Raw genomic sequence first — 16,663 nt, 5'->3', positions numbered from 1 at the left:
TTTCTTGAAGGATGCAGACTTCTTCCTGTACCACTGCTTGAAGAAGGTGTCTTCCAGAAACTGGCAGTAGGAATGGGAGTTGAGCTTGACTCCATCCTCAACCCGAAAAGGCCCCACAAGCTCATCTTTGATGATACCAGCCCAAACCAGTACTCCACCTCCACCTTGCTGGCGTCTGAGTCGGACTGAAGCTGTCTGCCCTTTACCAATCCAGCCACGGGCCCATCCATCTGGCCCATCAAGACTCACTCTCATTTCATCAGTCCATAAAACCTTAGAAAAATCAGTCTTGAGATATTTCTTGGCCCAGTCTTGACGTTTCAGCTTGTGTGTCTTGTTCAGTGGTGGTCGTCTTTCAGCCTTTCTTACCTTGGCCATGTCTCTGAGTATTGCACACCTTGTGCTTTTGGGCACTCCAGTGATGTTGCAGCTCTGAAATATGGCCAAACTGGTGGCAAGTGGCATCTTGGCAGCTGCACGCTTGACTTTTCTCAGTTCATGGGCAGTTATTTTGCGCCTTGTTTTTTCCACACGCTTCTTGCGACCCTGTTGACTATTTTGAATGAAACGCTTGATTGTTCGATGATCACGCTTCAGAAGCTTTGCAATTTTAAGAGTGCTGCATCCCTCTGCAAGATATCTCACTATTTTTGACTTTTCTGAGCCTGTCAAGTCTTTCTTTTGACCCATTTTGCCAAAGGAAAGGAAGTTGCCTAATAATTATGCACACCTGATATAGGGTGTTGATATCATTAGACCACACCCCTTCTCATTACAGAGATGCACATCACCTAATATGCTTAATTGGTAGTAGGCTTTTGAGCCTATACAGCTTGGAGTAAGACAACATGCATAAAGAGGATGATGTGGTCAAAATACTAATTTGCCTAATAACTCTGCACTCCCTGTATATATAATCATAGAAACATAGAATTTGACGGTAGATAAAAACCAGAAAAGCCCATCAAGTCTACCCATATTACATGTTACTTTTTCCTTAGGATAGCCTTATGCATGTCCCAGGCATTTTTGAATTCCTTTACAGTCTTTGGGTTTACCACCTCAAATGGAAGTTTATTCCATGAATCCACCACCCTTTCTGTAAAAAATGCTTTCTCATATGTCTCCTGAATCTGCTACCCTCTAACTTTAGATTGTAACCCCTTGTTTTGGCATTTATTTTTTTGTGAAAAATGCTTTCAGCTTCTATTTTATTAAGCCCCTTCATATATTTGAAGGTTTCTATCATGTCACCTCTTTCCCTTCTATCCTCTAAACCAGTGTTTTTCAACCAGTGTGCCGTGGCACACTAGTGTGCCGTGAGAGATCCTCAGGTGTGCCGCGGCAGACTGACAACAATGTGACATTTTTTAAATTTTGCTTGTTTTTTTATTCTGGGCCGTTTTTTTATTTTAAGTGAGATGATGACTGATGGGGGGGACTTTTCCCAGTGTGGGGGTGTCCCTCTTTCAAATTTTGAAATATTGGGAGGTATGTGACAGGCTCATCAGGCATCATTTACAACCATGACATATTGACATTCATTCACAGACAATCATTATGATTGTTTGTGAATGAATGTCAATATGTCATGTATAGTTTGTAGGAGGCATGGCATGACAGCACAGTACAGTGTGTGTGTATGTATGTATGTTTGTGTGTATGTATATGTATATGTATATGTATGTATATATATATATATATATATATATATATACATACATATATATAAATATATATACACACTGTATTAAGCTACAATGTGTTATTTTGTAAAATATTGGGATGGTGGTGTGCCGCAGGATTTTTTAATGTAAAAAAGTGTGCCACGCCAAAAAAAAGGTTGAAAATCACTGCTCTAAACTATACATATTTAGATCATAGAGTCTTTCTTTGTAAGTTTTTATATTTTAGACCATGTACCATTTTAGTAGTCCTCCTTTGGACAGCTTCTAGTTTATTTATATCTTTCTGACGATATGGTCTCCAGAACTGTACACAGTATTCCAGATTTGGTCTAACTAATGATCTGTAAAATGGCAAGAACCTTGCTATTTCTGCTACTAATACCTTTTCCAATGCACCCAAGTATTCGACTAGCCTTACTGGCTGCGCTGCTGCATTGTGTACCAAATTTTAAATCTAAAATAATAATTCCCAAGTCCCTTTCTTCTTTAGTTACAGTTAGTAATGTACCATTGAGACTATAATTGGCCTTTGGGTTTTTGGATCCTATATGCATAATTTTGCTCTTGGTAATATTAAATTTCAAATCCCATTTATTTGACCAGTCCTTTAGTTTTTTTAATATCACAGTTCATTTGATCAACCCCTCCTGGAACATCTACCCTGTTACAAATTTTTGTATCAGCAGCAAACCTTCCCCTTAAGCCCACTTCCAAAATCACTTATAAACATGTTAAGCAAACAGGCCCAAGAACTGACCCTTGGGGAACACCACTAGTAACTGATGCCTCATTTGAATGTACTCCATTAATTAAAACCCTCTGTCGTCTATCTTTAAGCCAGCCTTTTACCCACTTAACAATCTTAGCATCTATTCCAAGGCAATACATTTTGTGAATAAGTTTGTTGTGTGGGACGGTGTCAAATGCTTTGCTAATGTCTAGACATGCAACATCTATGGCTCCTACCTGGTCTTATTTTAGTTACATGGTCAAAGAAATCAATTAGATTAGTCTGACATGATCTTCCAGCAGTGAAACCATGGTGTCCTTTGTCTTCTAAGTTGTTTGTTTGAAGGAAAGATACAAGTCTTTCCTTTAAAATTGTTTCCATTAATTTCCCTGCAATTGAGGTCAAACTGACTGGCCTATAGTTTTCATAAAAAGGGTAGTAGGGAAGAATATGCTGAGGGATTACATTTGCAATTTTCCAGTCTTTTGGAACAACTCCTGTTTAAGTGACTGGATGGAGTAGCTATTACGGATCAAAGTTCTCTTAGAACTCTTGGATGAATATTATCTGGACCCACAGACTTATTTTCTTTATTTTTGATAAAGCCTTTTTGACCTCTTCCTCTGTAAAAAGAAAAATATTATTATTATTTACAGTAACATCCCTTAATAAAAAATCACTATCTTTACCATCTGTTGTAAAGACTGAACAAAAGTAATCATTTAAACAGTTTGCTATTTGTTTATCTTCTTCCACTACTCTCTCATCATTCTTAAATCTAACTTTCCTTCTTTTAGTTTTTCTCCTTTCACTGATATATCTAAAGAAGGTTTTGTCACCGTTTTTTTACAGATTGTGCTATTTTCTTTTCTGCATCAGCTTTAGCCTTTCTGATTAACTGTTTTGTCATCTTTTGATGGGTTCTCCATTTTTCCTTATCCTCTTCTGAGCCAGTGAGTTAGATTTTTTTTATAGACTGTCTTTTTTGTCTTAACTGCATGTGTTTCTTCTCTTAAAACCATATTGGTTTTCTTTACTTTTACAAACAAGCCTAATACAGTGTTTAGTTGCATCTAGAATAGCATTTTAAAATATTCCCACTGTTCTTGTACTCTTGTAATCTGTGGAATCCCTTTTTAGAGATTCATCAAGGTATCCTCCCATGTAAGAAAAATCAGTTGTTCTAAAGTCTAAGACTTTTGTTTTACTATGGTTGCACAGTACCCTTGCCTGAATATTAAACCATGCAGACTGATGATCACTAGAAAATTGTCCTGAATCTCTAGATATTAGTTTTGCTGATTCATTTACTGTTTAAATGTTATGGAGCATTGAGGCCTATGGCAACCCTTATGAGAAGAGGCTCTCAAGTAGACAGCTTATATGCTGTATGTTACTGATAGTTTGGAAGCTCATAAATATGGGAACTAAAACTAGACAGATCTTAGGCACACTCAAGCAACTTTTATTTGAGCATCTATCCTGCTTTAAAAAAGAGGTAAGCTAAGCATTACTCTACTGATGAGGTCCCTACAGAAGAGCACAAAACTGAGACCCCTGATCTTGCTCTGAACCAGGGAGCAGTTATTTTGCCTACAAATTCTTTGCCAGCATTAGCTGATACATAAATGGCCCCCTGGTCAGGTCTCTGTGGATGTGGAAGCAGAAGTGGAGGTGATTGATTGTGCAGACTTCCAGTGCCCCGCGGCAGTTTGGATTATTTCCAGTATCTAATGGCAGGAGCTGTACATATGTCTATAGCCGGAGCACATTCCTATAACTCTGGTGGAGTGATGTGAGCTTTGCGGAGAGAAAGATAAAACATAACTCAGTTCCTGACAGAAATCCTAACCCACCTGACCCTGAGACTTCTCAGGAAGCTATCTCTCAGGCTGCAGTGCTGTACGGAGAACAATCACAAGCCGCATGGATGACGGATATAAACACCTCAGGCTTTATGTATCAGTTTTCCATTTAAACCCCATCTGTTTTATTGTGACATTTTGAACTAATGTTCACCTAATACATATTAAATAAGGATACACAGACTTGAGTGTTTTAAGTGAAGTAAGTCTCCCAGACTGTAATTCCATTATCAAATGGACATATAATACAATTGTTTACTTTAGTTAACCTTTTAAGATATTCTGTACTGCAGAAATCTTAACCCTGGTCACAGATATTGTTATTTTTGAGTGCTGTAATGCAGAAATTTCTATTGAACACTTTGTATAATGCAGTCAATTTTTGCAGCTGGATAGTCTTGATAGATGAAACACATTCGGCCTCATGAGTATAGTACACTAGAATTCAAATAGAGATGACCTGAGTATTTTTTATATTTGTTTACTTTGCACAACTGCTCATCCATTTTATTTAAAGCTTTATATATGTTTGTTGGGTTAGGCCATAATTAGCCCTCTGCTATGTAGTAGTCTAAGACTTTTGTTTTACTATGGTTGCACAGTACCTTTGCCTGAATATTAAACTATACAGACTGATGATCACTAGAACCTACGTTCTCACCCACAGACACCTCAGATACTATATCACTGTTTGTAAGTACTAAATCTAATATAGTTCCTTTACGTGTTGGTTCTTTTACTAGTTGCTCAAGAGATTCCCCTTGTAAAGATTTCAGAATATATTTACTTCTAGTTGATTTGGCAACAGGTACTTCCCAGTCTACATCAGGCATATTAACGTCCCCCACTACTATAACATTGCCCTTCATTGTAATTTTGGCTATTTCATCAATTAATAAATTATCTGATGCTTCATCTTGTAATGGTGGTCTATATACTACTTCTATTCTAAACACCTGTTTCCCTTCAGTTTCTATAGTTACTCAAACACTTTCTACATTGTCATTTTTTTCTACAATTTCAGTTACTTTAATATTTCCTTTCACGTACAGAGCAACTCCGCCAGGTATGACTGTTCCCCAGTCTTGAGAGTCATTGTACCATGTCTCTGTTATAGCTACTAAATCCAATTTATCTTGAATCATTATTGCAGTAAGTGCAGGTAATTTACTTACTAAACTACAATTAATTGTGCACATTGGACATAGAACATTTCTAGAATTCTCAAATCCTTTTGCATGGTCAATACAACCCCTGTCTACATTATTCAAAATCTTATTCCTAAAAGTAATGTTTTTTGTATTTTAATTAAAAAAACAAGAATGTAAACTTTGGTCGACTGTCTTGTCATTCTCTGGGGGACAGATTAGTATGTTAACACTGCCCCCTTCTTTAGTTTAAATTGCTGCTAATAAAGTCTTTAAATGGATTTTTCAGATAGAGCATGCAATTTTAAGCAACTTTCTAATTTACTCCTATTATCAATTTTTCTTCGTTCTCTTGCTATCTTTTTTTTTGAAAAAGAAGGAATCTGAACTTGTTTCTTGGTTCAGAACTCTGGACAGCACTTTTTTATCGGTGGATGAATGTATCCACCAATCAGCAAGGACAACCCAGGTTGTTCACCAAAAATGGGCCGGCATCTAAACTTACATTCTTGCATTTCAAATAAAGATACCAAGAGAATAAAGAAAATTTGATAATAGGAGTAAATTAGAATGTTGCTTAAAATGTCATGCTCTATCTGAATCACGAAAGAAAAAATTTGGGTTCAGTGTCCCTTTAAATTCTTTACTCAGTACTCCTGTCCCTTTAATATCCAGATGCAAACCATCCTTCTTATACAAGTTACTATCAAGCCAAACAGGGCTTTGATGGCTAACAAAACTATGGGGGGTAGTTATCAACGTGTCAACTTTCCTGCCTTCGCTGGCCCAATACGGCCTCCTAAGCTCGCCTACCATCGCCGCCGCAGACCTGAAAAAATTTGCCTAAGTTATCAATAAATCTGTCAAAAAGCCGCGCACCAAGTACGGGGCGATGAGCAGCGGACTGTGAGAGTTATCACTCATCTGATCTCGCTGCTCTTTGGCTTTTTTACAGCTTTATTGCTAGCCTGTCACTAAGCACCCACACTAAACTACACTGTTCTACCCCCTATACCGGCGCCCCCAGAGCCCCCCGCAACTCAATAAAGTTACTAACCCCTAAACCGCCGCAACTCTTATAAATGTATTCACCCCTAAACCGCCGCTCCTAGACCCCGCCGCAACTCTTATAAATGTATTAACCCCTAAACCACCGCTCCTAGACCCCGCCGCAACTCTTATAAATGTATTAACCCCTAAACCGCCGCTCCCGGACACCGCCGCAACCTACATTATACCTAGTAACCCCTATTCTGCCCCCCTATACCGCCGCCCTCTATAATAAAGTTATTAACCCCTATCCTGCTGATCCCGCACCTCGCCGCAACTAAATAAATAGTTTAACCCCTAAACCGCCGCTCCCGGACCCTGCCGCAACCTATATTAAATTTATTAACCCCTAATCTGCCCCCCCTACACCGTCGCCACCTATAATACATTTATTAACCCCTATCCTGCCCCCCACTACACCGCCGCCACTGTAATAAATTTATTAACCCCTAAACCTAAGTCTAACACTAACCCTAACACCCCCCTAACTTAAATATTAATTAAATAAATCTAAATAATATTTCTATTATTAACTAAATTAATCCTATTTAAAACTAAATACTTACCTTTAAAATAAACCCTAATATAGCTACAATATAAATAATAATTATATTGTAGCTATCTTAGGATTTATTTTTATTTTACAGGTAACTTTCAATTTATTTTAACTAGGTACAATAGCTATTAAATAGTTATTAACTATTTAATAGCTACCTAGCTAAAATAAAGAGAAATTTACCTGTAAAATAAAAACTAACCTAAGTTACAATTACACCTAACACTACACTATCATTAAATAAATTATTCCTAGGATAGGGGTTACTAGGTATAATATAGGTTGCGGCGGTGTCCTGGAGTGGCGGTTTAGGGATTAATACATTTATTATAGTTGCGGCGGGGTCAGGGAGCAGCGGTTTAGGGGTTAATATGTATAGAGTAGCTTGCGGTGGGCTCCGGGAGCAGCGGTTTAGGGGGTAATACATTTATTTAGTTGCGGCGGTGTAGGGGGGGACAGATTAGGGGTGTTTAGACTCTGGGTACATGTTAGGGTGTTAGGTGCAGACATCTCCCATAGAAATCAATGGGATGTCTGGCAGCAGCGAACTTGTACTTTCGCTATGGTCAGACTCCCATTGATTCCTATGGGATTGAAAACCAGGTACGCTGGGCCGGAAAAGTGCCGAGCGTACCTGCTAGTTTTTTGATAACTAGCAAAAGTAGTCAGATTGTGCCACACTTGTGTGCGGAACATCTGGAGTGACGTAAGAATCGATCTGTGTCGGACTGAGTCCGGCGGATCGAAGCTTACGTCACTAAATTCTACTTTTGCCGGTCTCTAGCCTTTGATAACTAAGGCGAATCAGCCTCGCCACAAATACGCTGCGGAATTCCAGCGTATTTGAGGTTGACAGCTTGATAACTACCCCCCCAAATATTCTCTCCCTGCACCACCTCTCTAACCAAGAGTTTAATTCTATAATACTGCATTCTTCCTACGTCCTGTGTCTATACACAGATAAAACAGCAGAAAAGGACACAGATGCAGCTACATGATCTAAACAACTTCCTTGTTTTAAAAAACTCATTTTTCACAGCAACACCATCATTGCTAGCCAGATCATTTGTACCTAGGTGAACAATAACATCCAACTCACTGTCTTTTTTTATAGCTGCCTTAACAATTCCTGAAATAAGATTTAAATTTCTGAGCGGTAGAACCTGGAAGACATTTAACCTCTCTCAAATCTCCTTTATCATCTATCTGTATATTTATATAAAGGAGGTGGACCCGCAAAGTGCCGGCGAGGGGTGATGTGTCCCCAATAGGATATAAGCATCGCCACTTGTTGACACTTTCAGTGGGCGGGAGCCGTATTTGCAGTGTTCCTACACAGCACAGTTATTTACTGAAACCAAACGCGGTTTTTGTGTCGGAACACTTCATATATTGCCTGCGTAACCTAACTGCAACTACACCTGCACTACCTAGCTCACACTATAAAGCCTTGCTACTGAAAAGGTGGCAAGACAAACATGGCTGACACCGTACTCATAACCTGCACTTCAGAGAGTGGAATATATCGCACTGCTGGTGATGTATCCCAATTAAACTCAATAGAGCAAATCCCGAAAAATCACTTTCACAATTTACAGTGTGTAATTTAAAAAATGAAAACTTGCTCAGTAAACGCATCATTTTGAAACATAAGAGGTTAATTTTTTTAATGAAATATCTTAAACTGCAAAATGAAATTTGTATTTGTCCTTTTCATTTTGATTACAGTTTTCTATACAGTAGAAAACACATTCATGCCTGGGGCCTTTTGTTAGCAGATTCTATTTGGAAATGTGATCATCCTATATTATACATACAGCAGAGGAATGCGCACAGCGAAAGCTGCCTGGTGGGGGTGTGGCCGGGCGTGCAGTGTTGGGGGCGTGGCCGATGGGCGTGCTGGGGTGTGGCCTTGCGGGAGCGCGCGTGGCCGATGGGAGATACCAAAAGAGATCGGAGAGACCAAAAGAGAGGAGGGAAAGAGGGAAAGCAATCAAAATAGGGGGAAGAGAGAGCACAAAAGAGGGGGGGAGAGAGAGCACAAAAGAGGGGGAGAGAGAGAGCACAAAAGAGGGGGAGAGAGAGAGCACAAAAGAGGGGGAGAGAGAGAGCACAAAAGAGAGGGGAGAGAGAGAGAGCACAAAAGAGAGGGGGGAGAGAGAGAGCTCAAAAGAGAGGGGGAAGAGAGAGAGAGAGTGCAAAAGAGAGGGGGAGAGAGCGCAAAAGAGAGAAGGGGAGAGAGAGCGCAAATGAGAAGGGGAGAGAGCGCAAAAGAGAGGGGGGAGAGAGCGCAAAAGAGAGGGGGGAGAGAGCGCAAAAGAGGGGGAGAGAGAGAGAGCAAAAGAGGGGGAGAGAGAGAGCAAAAGAGGGGGAGAGAGAGAGCAAAAGAGGGGGAGAGAGAGCAAAAGAGGGGGAGAGAGAGAGCAAAAGAGGAGGGAGAGAGAGCAAAAGGGGGGGGAGAGAGAGCAAAAGAGGGGGAGAGAGAGAGCGCAAAAGAGAGGGGTAAGAGAGCAAAAGAGAGGGGAGAGAGAGTGCAAAAGAGAGGGGAGAGAGCGCCAAAGAGGAAGAGAGAGAGAGCGCAAAAGAGAGGGGGAGAGAGAAAAAATAAAATGTAAAAACAAATACATAAAGGGGTATGATAGGTACTGGCAGACAGCTGCCAGTACCTAAGATGGTGGCACTAGTTAGAGGGGGGGGAGGGTTAAAGAGCTGTTTGGGAGGGATCAGGGAGGTTGGAGGGTAAGGAGGTATCCTACCCTGCAGACATTTTTTTTTATTTAAAAAACAAAACAAATTGATGTTCAAAGATGTTCAAACCAGAATGTGCTTTTGTGATCAGGTTTTTTTTATAGGTTACGAGCTTTCATGCATGCTAATTCCAAATATGTTCATGACAGTGTTTTTTACAGTGCTTGTGCCTACATTTTTGAACTTGTAAACGTGATCGACCCTTTGTGAATGTGAGTTCAGTAATCTAGGTGCAAGCACTGTAAAACACACTGTCATGAACGTGTTTGGAATTAGCATGCATGAAGCAATGTACCCTATAAAAAAAACCTGTTCATGAAGGCGCAATCCCGTTTAAACAACTTCTATGCAGATAGATAAATCCATGTAATAGAAACCGAAAGTCTTCATCTTGTTTTAAGATCACGCCAAGCTGGAAACGATACTTTTACAAACAATAAATCTAAATATTGCAAAATACAATATTTGTAAAATATTAAAAGTGACAATATAGCAAATGATCAATGATTACCCATCACATGTCTTAGCAGTGTTGAGGATGGGTTCGGATTACAATAGGTTTATCTCACACATATAAATGGGCATTTCCCTTACAAATTGCACAAAGGGCTTATTTCAAAAGAAGTCTGAAAGGGCTATTGTATATGTCAGTTTGTACAGTGTGTCAACTTCAAATCACCACTGGCAATAGAAATAAAGTTAAAAAATAACATTTATTGTGTATCAAATATAAAAAGTAACAGATCTTTTAAGGAGCTGATGACACAGTATATATTTGATACACAATAAATGTTATGCTAAATTTCTGTTGCCAATGGTGATTTAGAACACACTGTACAAACTGATGTATTATATCAGCATAGTGGATTTTTACCTTCAATTAAAGGGACACTGAACCCCACGGCATTGGACAGACTTTTAAAAATTAACAAGGGTTTAATTCATGAAGGCCTAGATTAGGAGTTTGGCGTTAGCCGTGAAAACCAGCGTTAGAGGCTCCTAACGCTGGTTTTAGGCTAACTCTGGTATTTGGAGTCACTCAAAAAAGGGTCTAACGCTCACTTTTCAGCCGCGACTTTTCCATACCACAGATCCCCTTACGTAAATTGCGTATCCTATCTTTTCAATGGGATTTTTCTAACTCCGGTATTTAGAGTCGTGTCTGAAATGAGCGTTAGAATTCTAAAGACAAAACTCCAGCCGCAGGAAAAAAGTCAGTAGTTAAGAGCTTTCTGGGCTAACGCCGGTTTATAAAGCTCTTAACTACTGTGCTCTAAAGTACACTAACACCCATAAACTACCTATGTACCCCTAAACCGAGGTCCCCCCACATCGCCACCACTCGATTACATTTTTTTAACCCCTAATCTGCTGACCGCCAACTACGTTATCCTTATGTACCCCTAATCTGCTGCCCCTAACACCGCCGACCCCTATATTATATTTATTAACCCCTAACCTGCCCCCCACAACGTCGCCGCCAGCTACCTACACTTATTAACTCCTAATCTGCCGACCGCAAAGCGCCGCCACCTACGTTATCCTTATGTACCCCTAATCTGCTGCCCCTAACACCGCCGACCCCTTTATTATATTTATTAACCCCTAATCTGCCCCCCTCAACGTCGCCTCCACCTGCCTACACTTATTAACCCCTAATCTGCCGAGCTGAAGCGGTGTAATTAGTTTAAAATTGTTGTAATATTTTTCTTATGTTTGTAGATATTTTTTTATTTTTTGTAACTTAGTTCTTTTTTATTTTTTGTACTTTAGTTAGTTTATTTCATTGTAGTTATTTGTAGATTTTGTATTTAATTAATTTATTGATAGTGTAGTGTTAGGTTTAATTGTAGGTAATTGTAATTATTTTATTTAATTAATTTAATGATAGTATAGTGTTAGGTTTAATTGTAACTTAGGTTAGGATTTATTTTACAGGTAATTTTGTAATTATTTTAACTAGGTAACTATTAAATAGTTCTTAACTATTTATTAGCTATTGTACCTGGTTAAAATAATTACAAAGTTGCCTGTAAAATAAATATTAATCCTAAAATAGCTACAATGTAATTATAATTTATATTGTAGCTATATTAGGATTTATTTTACAGGTAAGTATTTAGCTTTAAATAGGAATAATTTATTTAATAAGAGTTAATTAATTTCGTTAGATTAAAATTATATTTAATGTAGGGGGGTGTTAGTGTTAGGGTTAGACTTAGCTTTAGGGGTTAATACATTTAATAGAATAGCGGTGAGCTCCGGTCGGCAGATTAGGGGTTAATAATTGAAGTTAGGTGTCAGCGATGTTAGGGAGGGCAGATTAGGGGTTAATACTATTTATTATAGGGTTAGTGAGGCGGATTAGGGGTTAATAACTTTATTATAGTAGCGCTCAGGTCCGCTCGGCAGATTAGAGGTTAATAAGTGTAGGTAGGTGGAGGCGACGTTGAGGGGGGCAGATTAGGGGTTAATAAATATAATATAGGAGTCGGCGATGTTAGGGCAGCAGATTAGGGGTACATAAGAATAATGTAAGTAGCGGCGGTTTACGGAGCGGCAGGTTAGGGGTTAATAATAATATGCAGGGGTCAGCGATAGCGGGGGCGGCAGAATAGGGGTTAATAAGTGTAAGGCTAGGGGTGTTTAGACTCGGGGTACATGTTAGGGTGTTAGGTGCAGACTTAGGAAGTGTTTCCGCATAGCAAACAATGGGGCTGCGTTAGGAGCTGAACGCGGCTTTTTTGCAGGTGTTAGGTTTTTTTTCAGCTCAAACAGCCCCATTGTTTTCTATGGGGGAATCGTGCACGAGCACGTTTTTGAGGCTGGCCGCTTGCGTAAGCAACTCTGGTATCGAGAGTTGAAGCTGCGTTAAAAATGCTCTACGCTCCTTTTTTGGAGCCTAACGCAGCCTTTATGTGGACTCTCAATACCAGAGTTATTTTTATGGTGCGGCCAGAAAAAAGCCGGCGTTAGCTACACGGGTCCTTACCGACAAAACTCTAAATCTAGGCCAAAATCTTTTATATGTATATATTTTGCAGAATTTTTACCTATTTACCGCTGCAACGATAAGCACAGCTCTCCCGTTCGCCGTTTTGTCAAATTGATTGACAGAAGACGATTCGTAAAAGAACCAATCCTTGTTTCCCTCCGGGCCGTGACGTTTATGCAAAGGGGCTGAACGCCCCGGGGGGAAACAAGGATTAGTTATTTTACAAACTGTCATCTGTCAATCAATTTGACGAGAATTCCAAAATAATTAAATAAATTTGCTAATTTAAGTAAATTGAAAGTTTTTTAAAATCGTATGTAGAATATACCCCAAAGTTATCATTTTTATAGTTTTGGATCTAAAATGTAACATTAACAGTGGTCACATGTATCACTATCTCATGAGATTAGGGTTGCCACCCGTCCCTTAAAATACAGAACACTTATAAATTACACATGCTGCAGGGTGTGCAGGGAGGAATATGAATAGTGCTGTCCAGAAACACAATACATGTTCCTTCCTGCACACCCTGCAGCATGTGTAACTCATAAGTGTCCAGGAAAACATGGCTGAGGTGGCAACCCTACATGAGATACTTTACCTTATTAAGGGCCCAGTTTTAAAAAAACTGATCCCCTTAGTGACAGAAACAGCCCTGAAAGCTAAAATGTGCCTTTCTGTTTTTTTTTTTATTATATACTATTCAGTACTGATGAGACTTAGGGGTCGAATTATCCCCCTGTTTCCGCGCGAGCCTTCAGGCTCGCTGGAAATGGCAGTTATGAAGCAGCGGTCTTTAGATCGCTGATCCATAACTGGTCCACCTGCTCTAAGGCTGTGGACATCAATCCATAAACAAGACTGGTGTCAAGATACCAAGATTACTTTGGCACATAGTTATTAGTGATCGATAAAAAGAAATACTTTAAACTGGTGAGAGGAAAAAATAACATATTTTACCCATATCGAGCAAAGTTGGCCCAGTATTTCATAATTGTTTTGCTTAAGGATTTTTCTTCATCGGTGGCAGGAGCTTGTGAAGGAAGAAATATTTTGTTAATGACTTCTTGAAGTTCCATAAATATAAAATGTGTACAGTTAGGAATGTGCTAAAAAGCAGGTGAATCACTTACTGCTAAACATGACGTTCTTTTCCATGAATGGGCCTCCCAAAACAAATATAAGCTCAGATAGATGATCGGCTTTTACATAATCTGCCACAGAATTATGAAACAATGAGGATCGATGCTGAAATTCATAGAAGTAAACAGGGAGACCAGAGTCTAAAAGAGAAAAAGAAGGGACATCTTAATAACTGTCACAAATAAGAACATACCCCTTATTTGTAACAATTGTATCGCCTTAAATCATTCCAAATATATAAAACTATATTCTGGTGCACAGTATATTCATATCTGTTTATTGTAACATTTATTTCTTGAAATAACTTTTGACAGATGTTTGCAGTATTTATATCTACTTAGGACTAATATATATTTTTGGAGAACAAAAATACTTCCTACCTGCTTTTCAACAAAGAATATCATGAGAACAAAGTACACGTGATAATAAAAAAAAAAATTTAACTTTAGAATAAATACAACTTTTGGGTTTAATTTCCTTATAAGTGTATGGGGTCGATTTAACAAGGGCCTTCAGGCTTGCCTGAAACAGCAGTTATGAAACAGCGGTCTAAAGACCGCTGCTTCATAACTTGCCCGCTGCCTCTAAGGCTGCGGACATCAATCTGCCAGATCCTATACGATCGGGCTGATTGACACCCCCTGTTAACGGCCACAAATTTGCAGGGGGTGGCCGCAAATCTGCAGGGGGCAGCATTGCACAAGCAGTTCTGGTGAACTGCTTGTGCAATGATAAATGCCGACAGCGTATGCTGTCGACATTCAGCGATGTCTGTCGGACATGATACGCTACAGCGTATCATGTCGTACAGACATTGGGAAATCTACCCCAATGTATTCAGTCTCTGTTCTTTTAAACTGGCTGTCATCCAACCTCTTCCATCTTTCACTCTCAACCCAATAATTTTGCAACTTCTCGCTATATTCTCAAATCACTATCTGCGCCTTTAATACGTCCCTGTGTTTAAGCTATGATTGGTAAATTCCATTGTATCAATCAGTATTGTTTCAGACCTTTGGATGAAAGGGAACTTTTAGAGGCCTATTTAACAACGGTCTTGCGGACCTGATCCGACAGTGCGGATCAGGTCCGCAAGACCTCGCTGAATGCGGAGAGAAATACGCTCTCCGTATTCAGCATTGCACCAGTAGCTCACAAGACTCGCCAGAAACACAGGCTCACAAGCTCCATACGCTTGATAAATGGGCCTCTTAGGATCTAAGCTTTGCATTGTTAGTCCTACTACAATACTCAAATTTAATAATACAAAGAAGTAAATATTTGCATCTTTTTAATTGTGAGAACTTCTTGTCATTATTCAAAATAGTTCCCTTACTATGGGTACAGTTTAACTTGGGCATCCTTATTTATATTGAAGGTATAATAAGACCCCTCAAATATATTTTAACATTAAGGGGTCGATCACAATAACCCCCCCCCCAGAAAAACATGATTAAAGGAAAATGAAATCCAAAAATATGTTTTTTTTTTCATGAAGATCTCATGATTTTAGGTTGTGAAGGGTTAACTTTTTGCCTGTGTATTAATTATTTAGTTTTTCCTTATGAGTATTCTGCATCTATTCTTAAAAAACAGACCTACTATCATAAATACGTTTTACGTTTCGGTAGAGCTAATTTTATCACTTACATCCAGAGACCTGATGCCTCAAGTCGGTAAGCTGTTAACACAGAGTGATGAGAGACAGAGCCCCTCTTCACCACATAGGGGCCGCATTATCAATGTGCGGACGGACATGATCTGCTGTATCGATCATGTCCGCTGCACATCGATAAATGCTGACAGCATATGCTGTCAGAATGTATTGCTGCACAAGCATTTCACAAAAAATGCTTTTGCAATGCCGCCCCCTGCAGATTTGCGGCCAATTGCTAGCAGGGGGTGTCAATCAACCCAATCATATCCGATCGGACTGATTGCTGTCCGCTGCCTCAGAGGTAGAGGAAGAGTTAAGGAGCAGCAGTCTTAAGACCTCTGCTTTTTAACTCCTGTTTCCGGCGAGCCTGAAGGGGTCAAGAGGATCTCTGGGCCTTTTTCTGATGGCCTATAATAAGAATAAGTATATGTAAATGTGTATTTTTTCCATTAAATTGAGTTTTACTTTTACATATCCAATGCAATTGCTTTTCAAACATTAAGTGTTAGATATTTCTAAGGCTTTAAGGGAGATTGAGGTTTTTGAATATTTCTCCTAACTGCTGCCTGTTCCAGGTTTCCGGGACTGTTGACATCACCACACCCATTCAGGGTGTTGTCCCTGGCATACTCATATTCCCCAGGTGATACCAAGCAATTTGGCCACCTCATATGTGGGGGTAAGAGTATGTGGGGGCGCATGCTTAGCTCTGAAAATCACCCCTCTGTATGAAAACACGTGGGCATTATCCGCTCTAAAGACACAGTATGAATGACAATCATGTTTCATCATACACATTGAAAGGGTCAAAGTGTAATTTGAGCAATATTTGTGCCTTTTTATTGAAGTAAAAACTGTAGTATTTATGAACATAAATTATATCAGTTCATCATGTGTGCAATTAAAAAGTTTAGTTTTTTTATATGAACATATTTTAACGTCCAAGCACTTTATTTCATGCTGATGTTCATACTTAAAGGGACACTGAACCCAAATTTTTTCTTTTGTAATTCAGATAGAGCATGCAATTTTAAGCAACTTTCTAATTTACTCCTATTACCAATTTTTCTTCGTTCTCTTGTT

The 16,663-nt window shown here is 39.2% G+C and overlaps 1 protein-coding gene across 1 annotated transcript in view; it reads right to left on the bottom strand.

The window, feature by feature from the left end:
* The window catches only part of LOC128648613 (pyrethroid hydrolase Ces2e), a 237,738-nt gene that overhangs the window by 17,686 nt on the left and 203,389 nt on the right, over positions 1 to 16,663 (bottom strand). Inside the window, exons 11-12 of the mRNA XM_053701386.1 lie at positions 13,914 to 14,063; positions 13,741 to 13,813 (exon numbers count right to left, since the gene is read on the bottom strand). Of these exons, the coding sequence (XP_053557361.1) occupies positions 13,741 to 13,813; positions 13,914 to 14,063 (223 nt within the window). The remainder of the gene's footprint in view (positions 1 to 13,740; positions 13,814 to 13,913; positions 14,064 to 16,663) is intronic.

The sequence above is a fragment of the Bombina bombina genome, chromosome 1, assembly GCF_027579735.1.
Source record: "Bombina bombina isolate aBomBom1 chromosome 1, aBomBom1.pri, whole genome shotgun sequence".
NCBI classification, from domain to species: Eukaryota; Metazoa; Chordata; class Amphibia; order Anura; family Bombinatoridae; genus Bombina; species Bombina bombina.
This window is presented reverse-complemented; position numbering and strand designations above follow the sequence as displayed.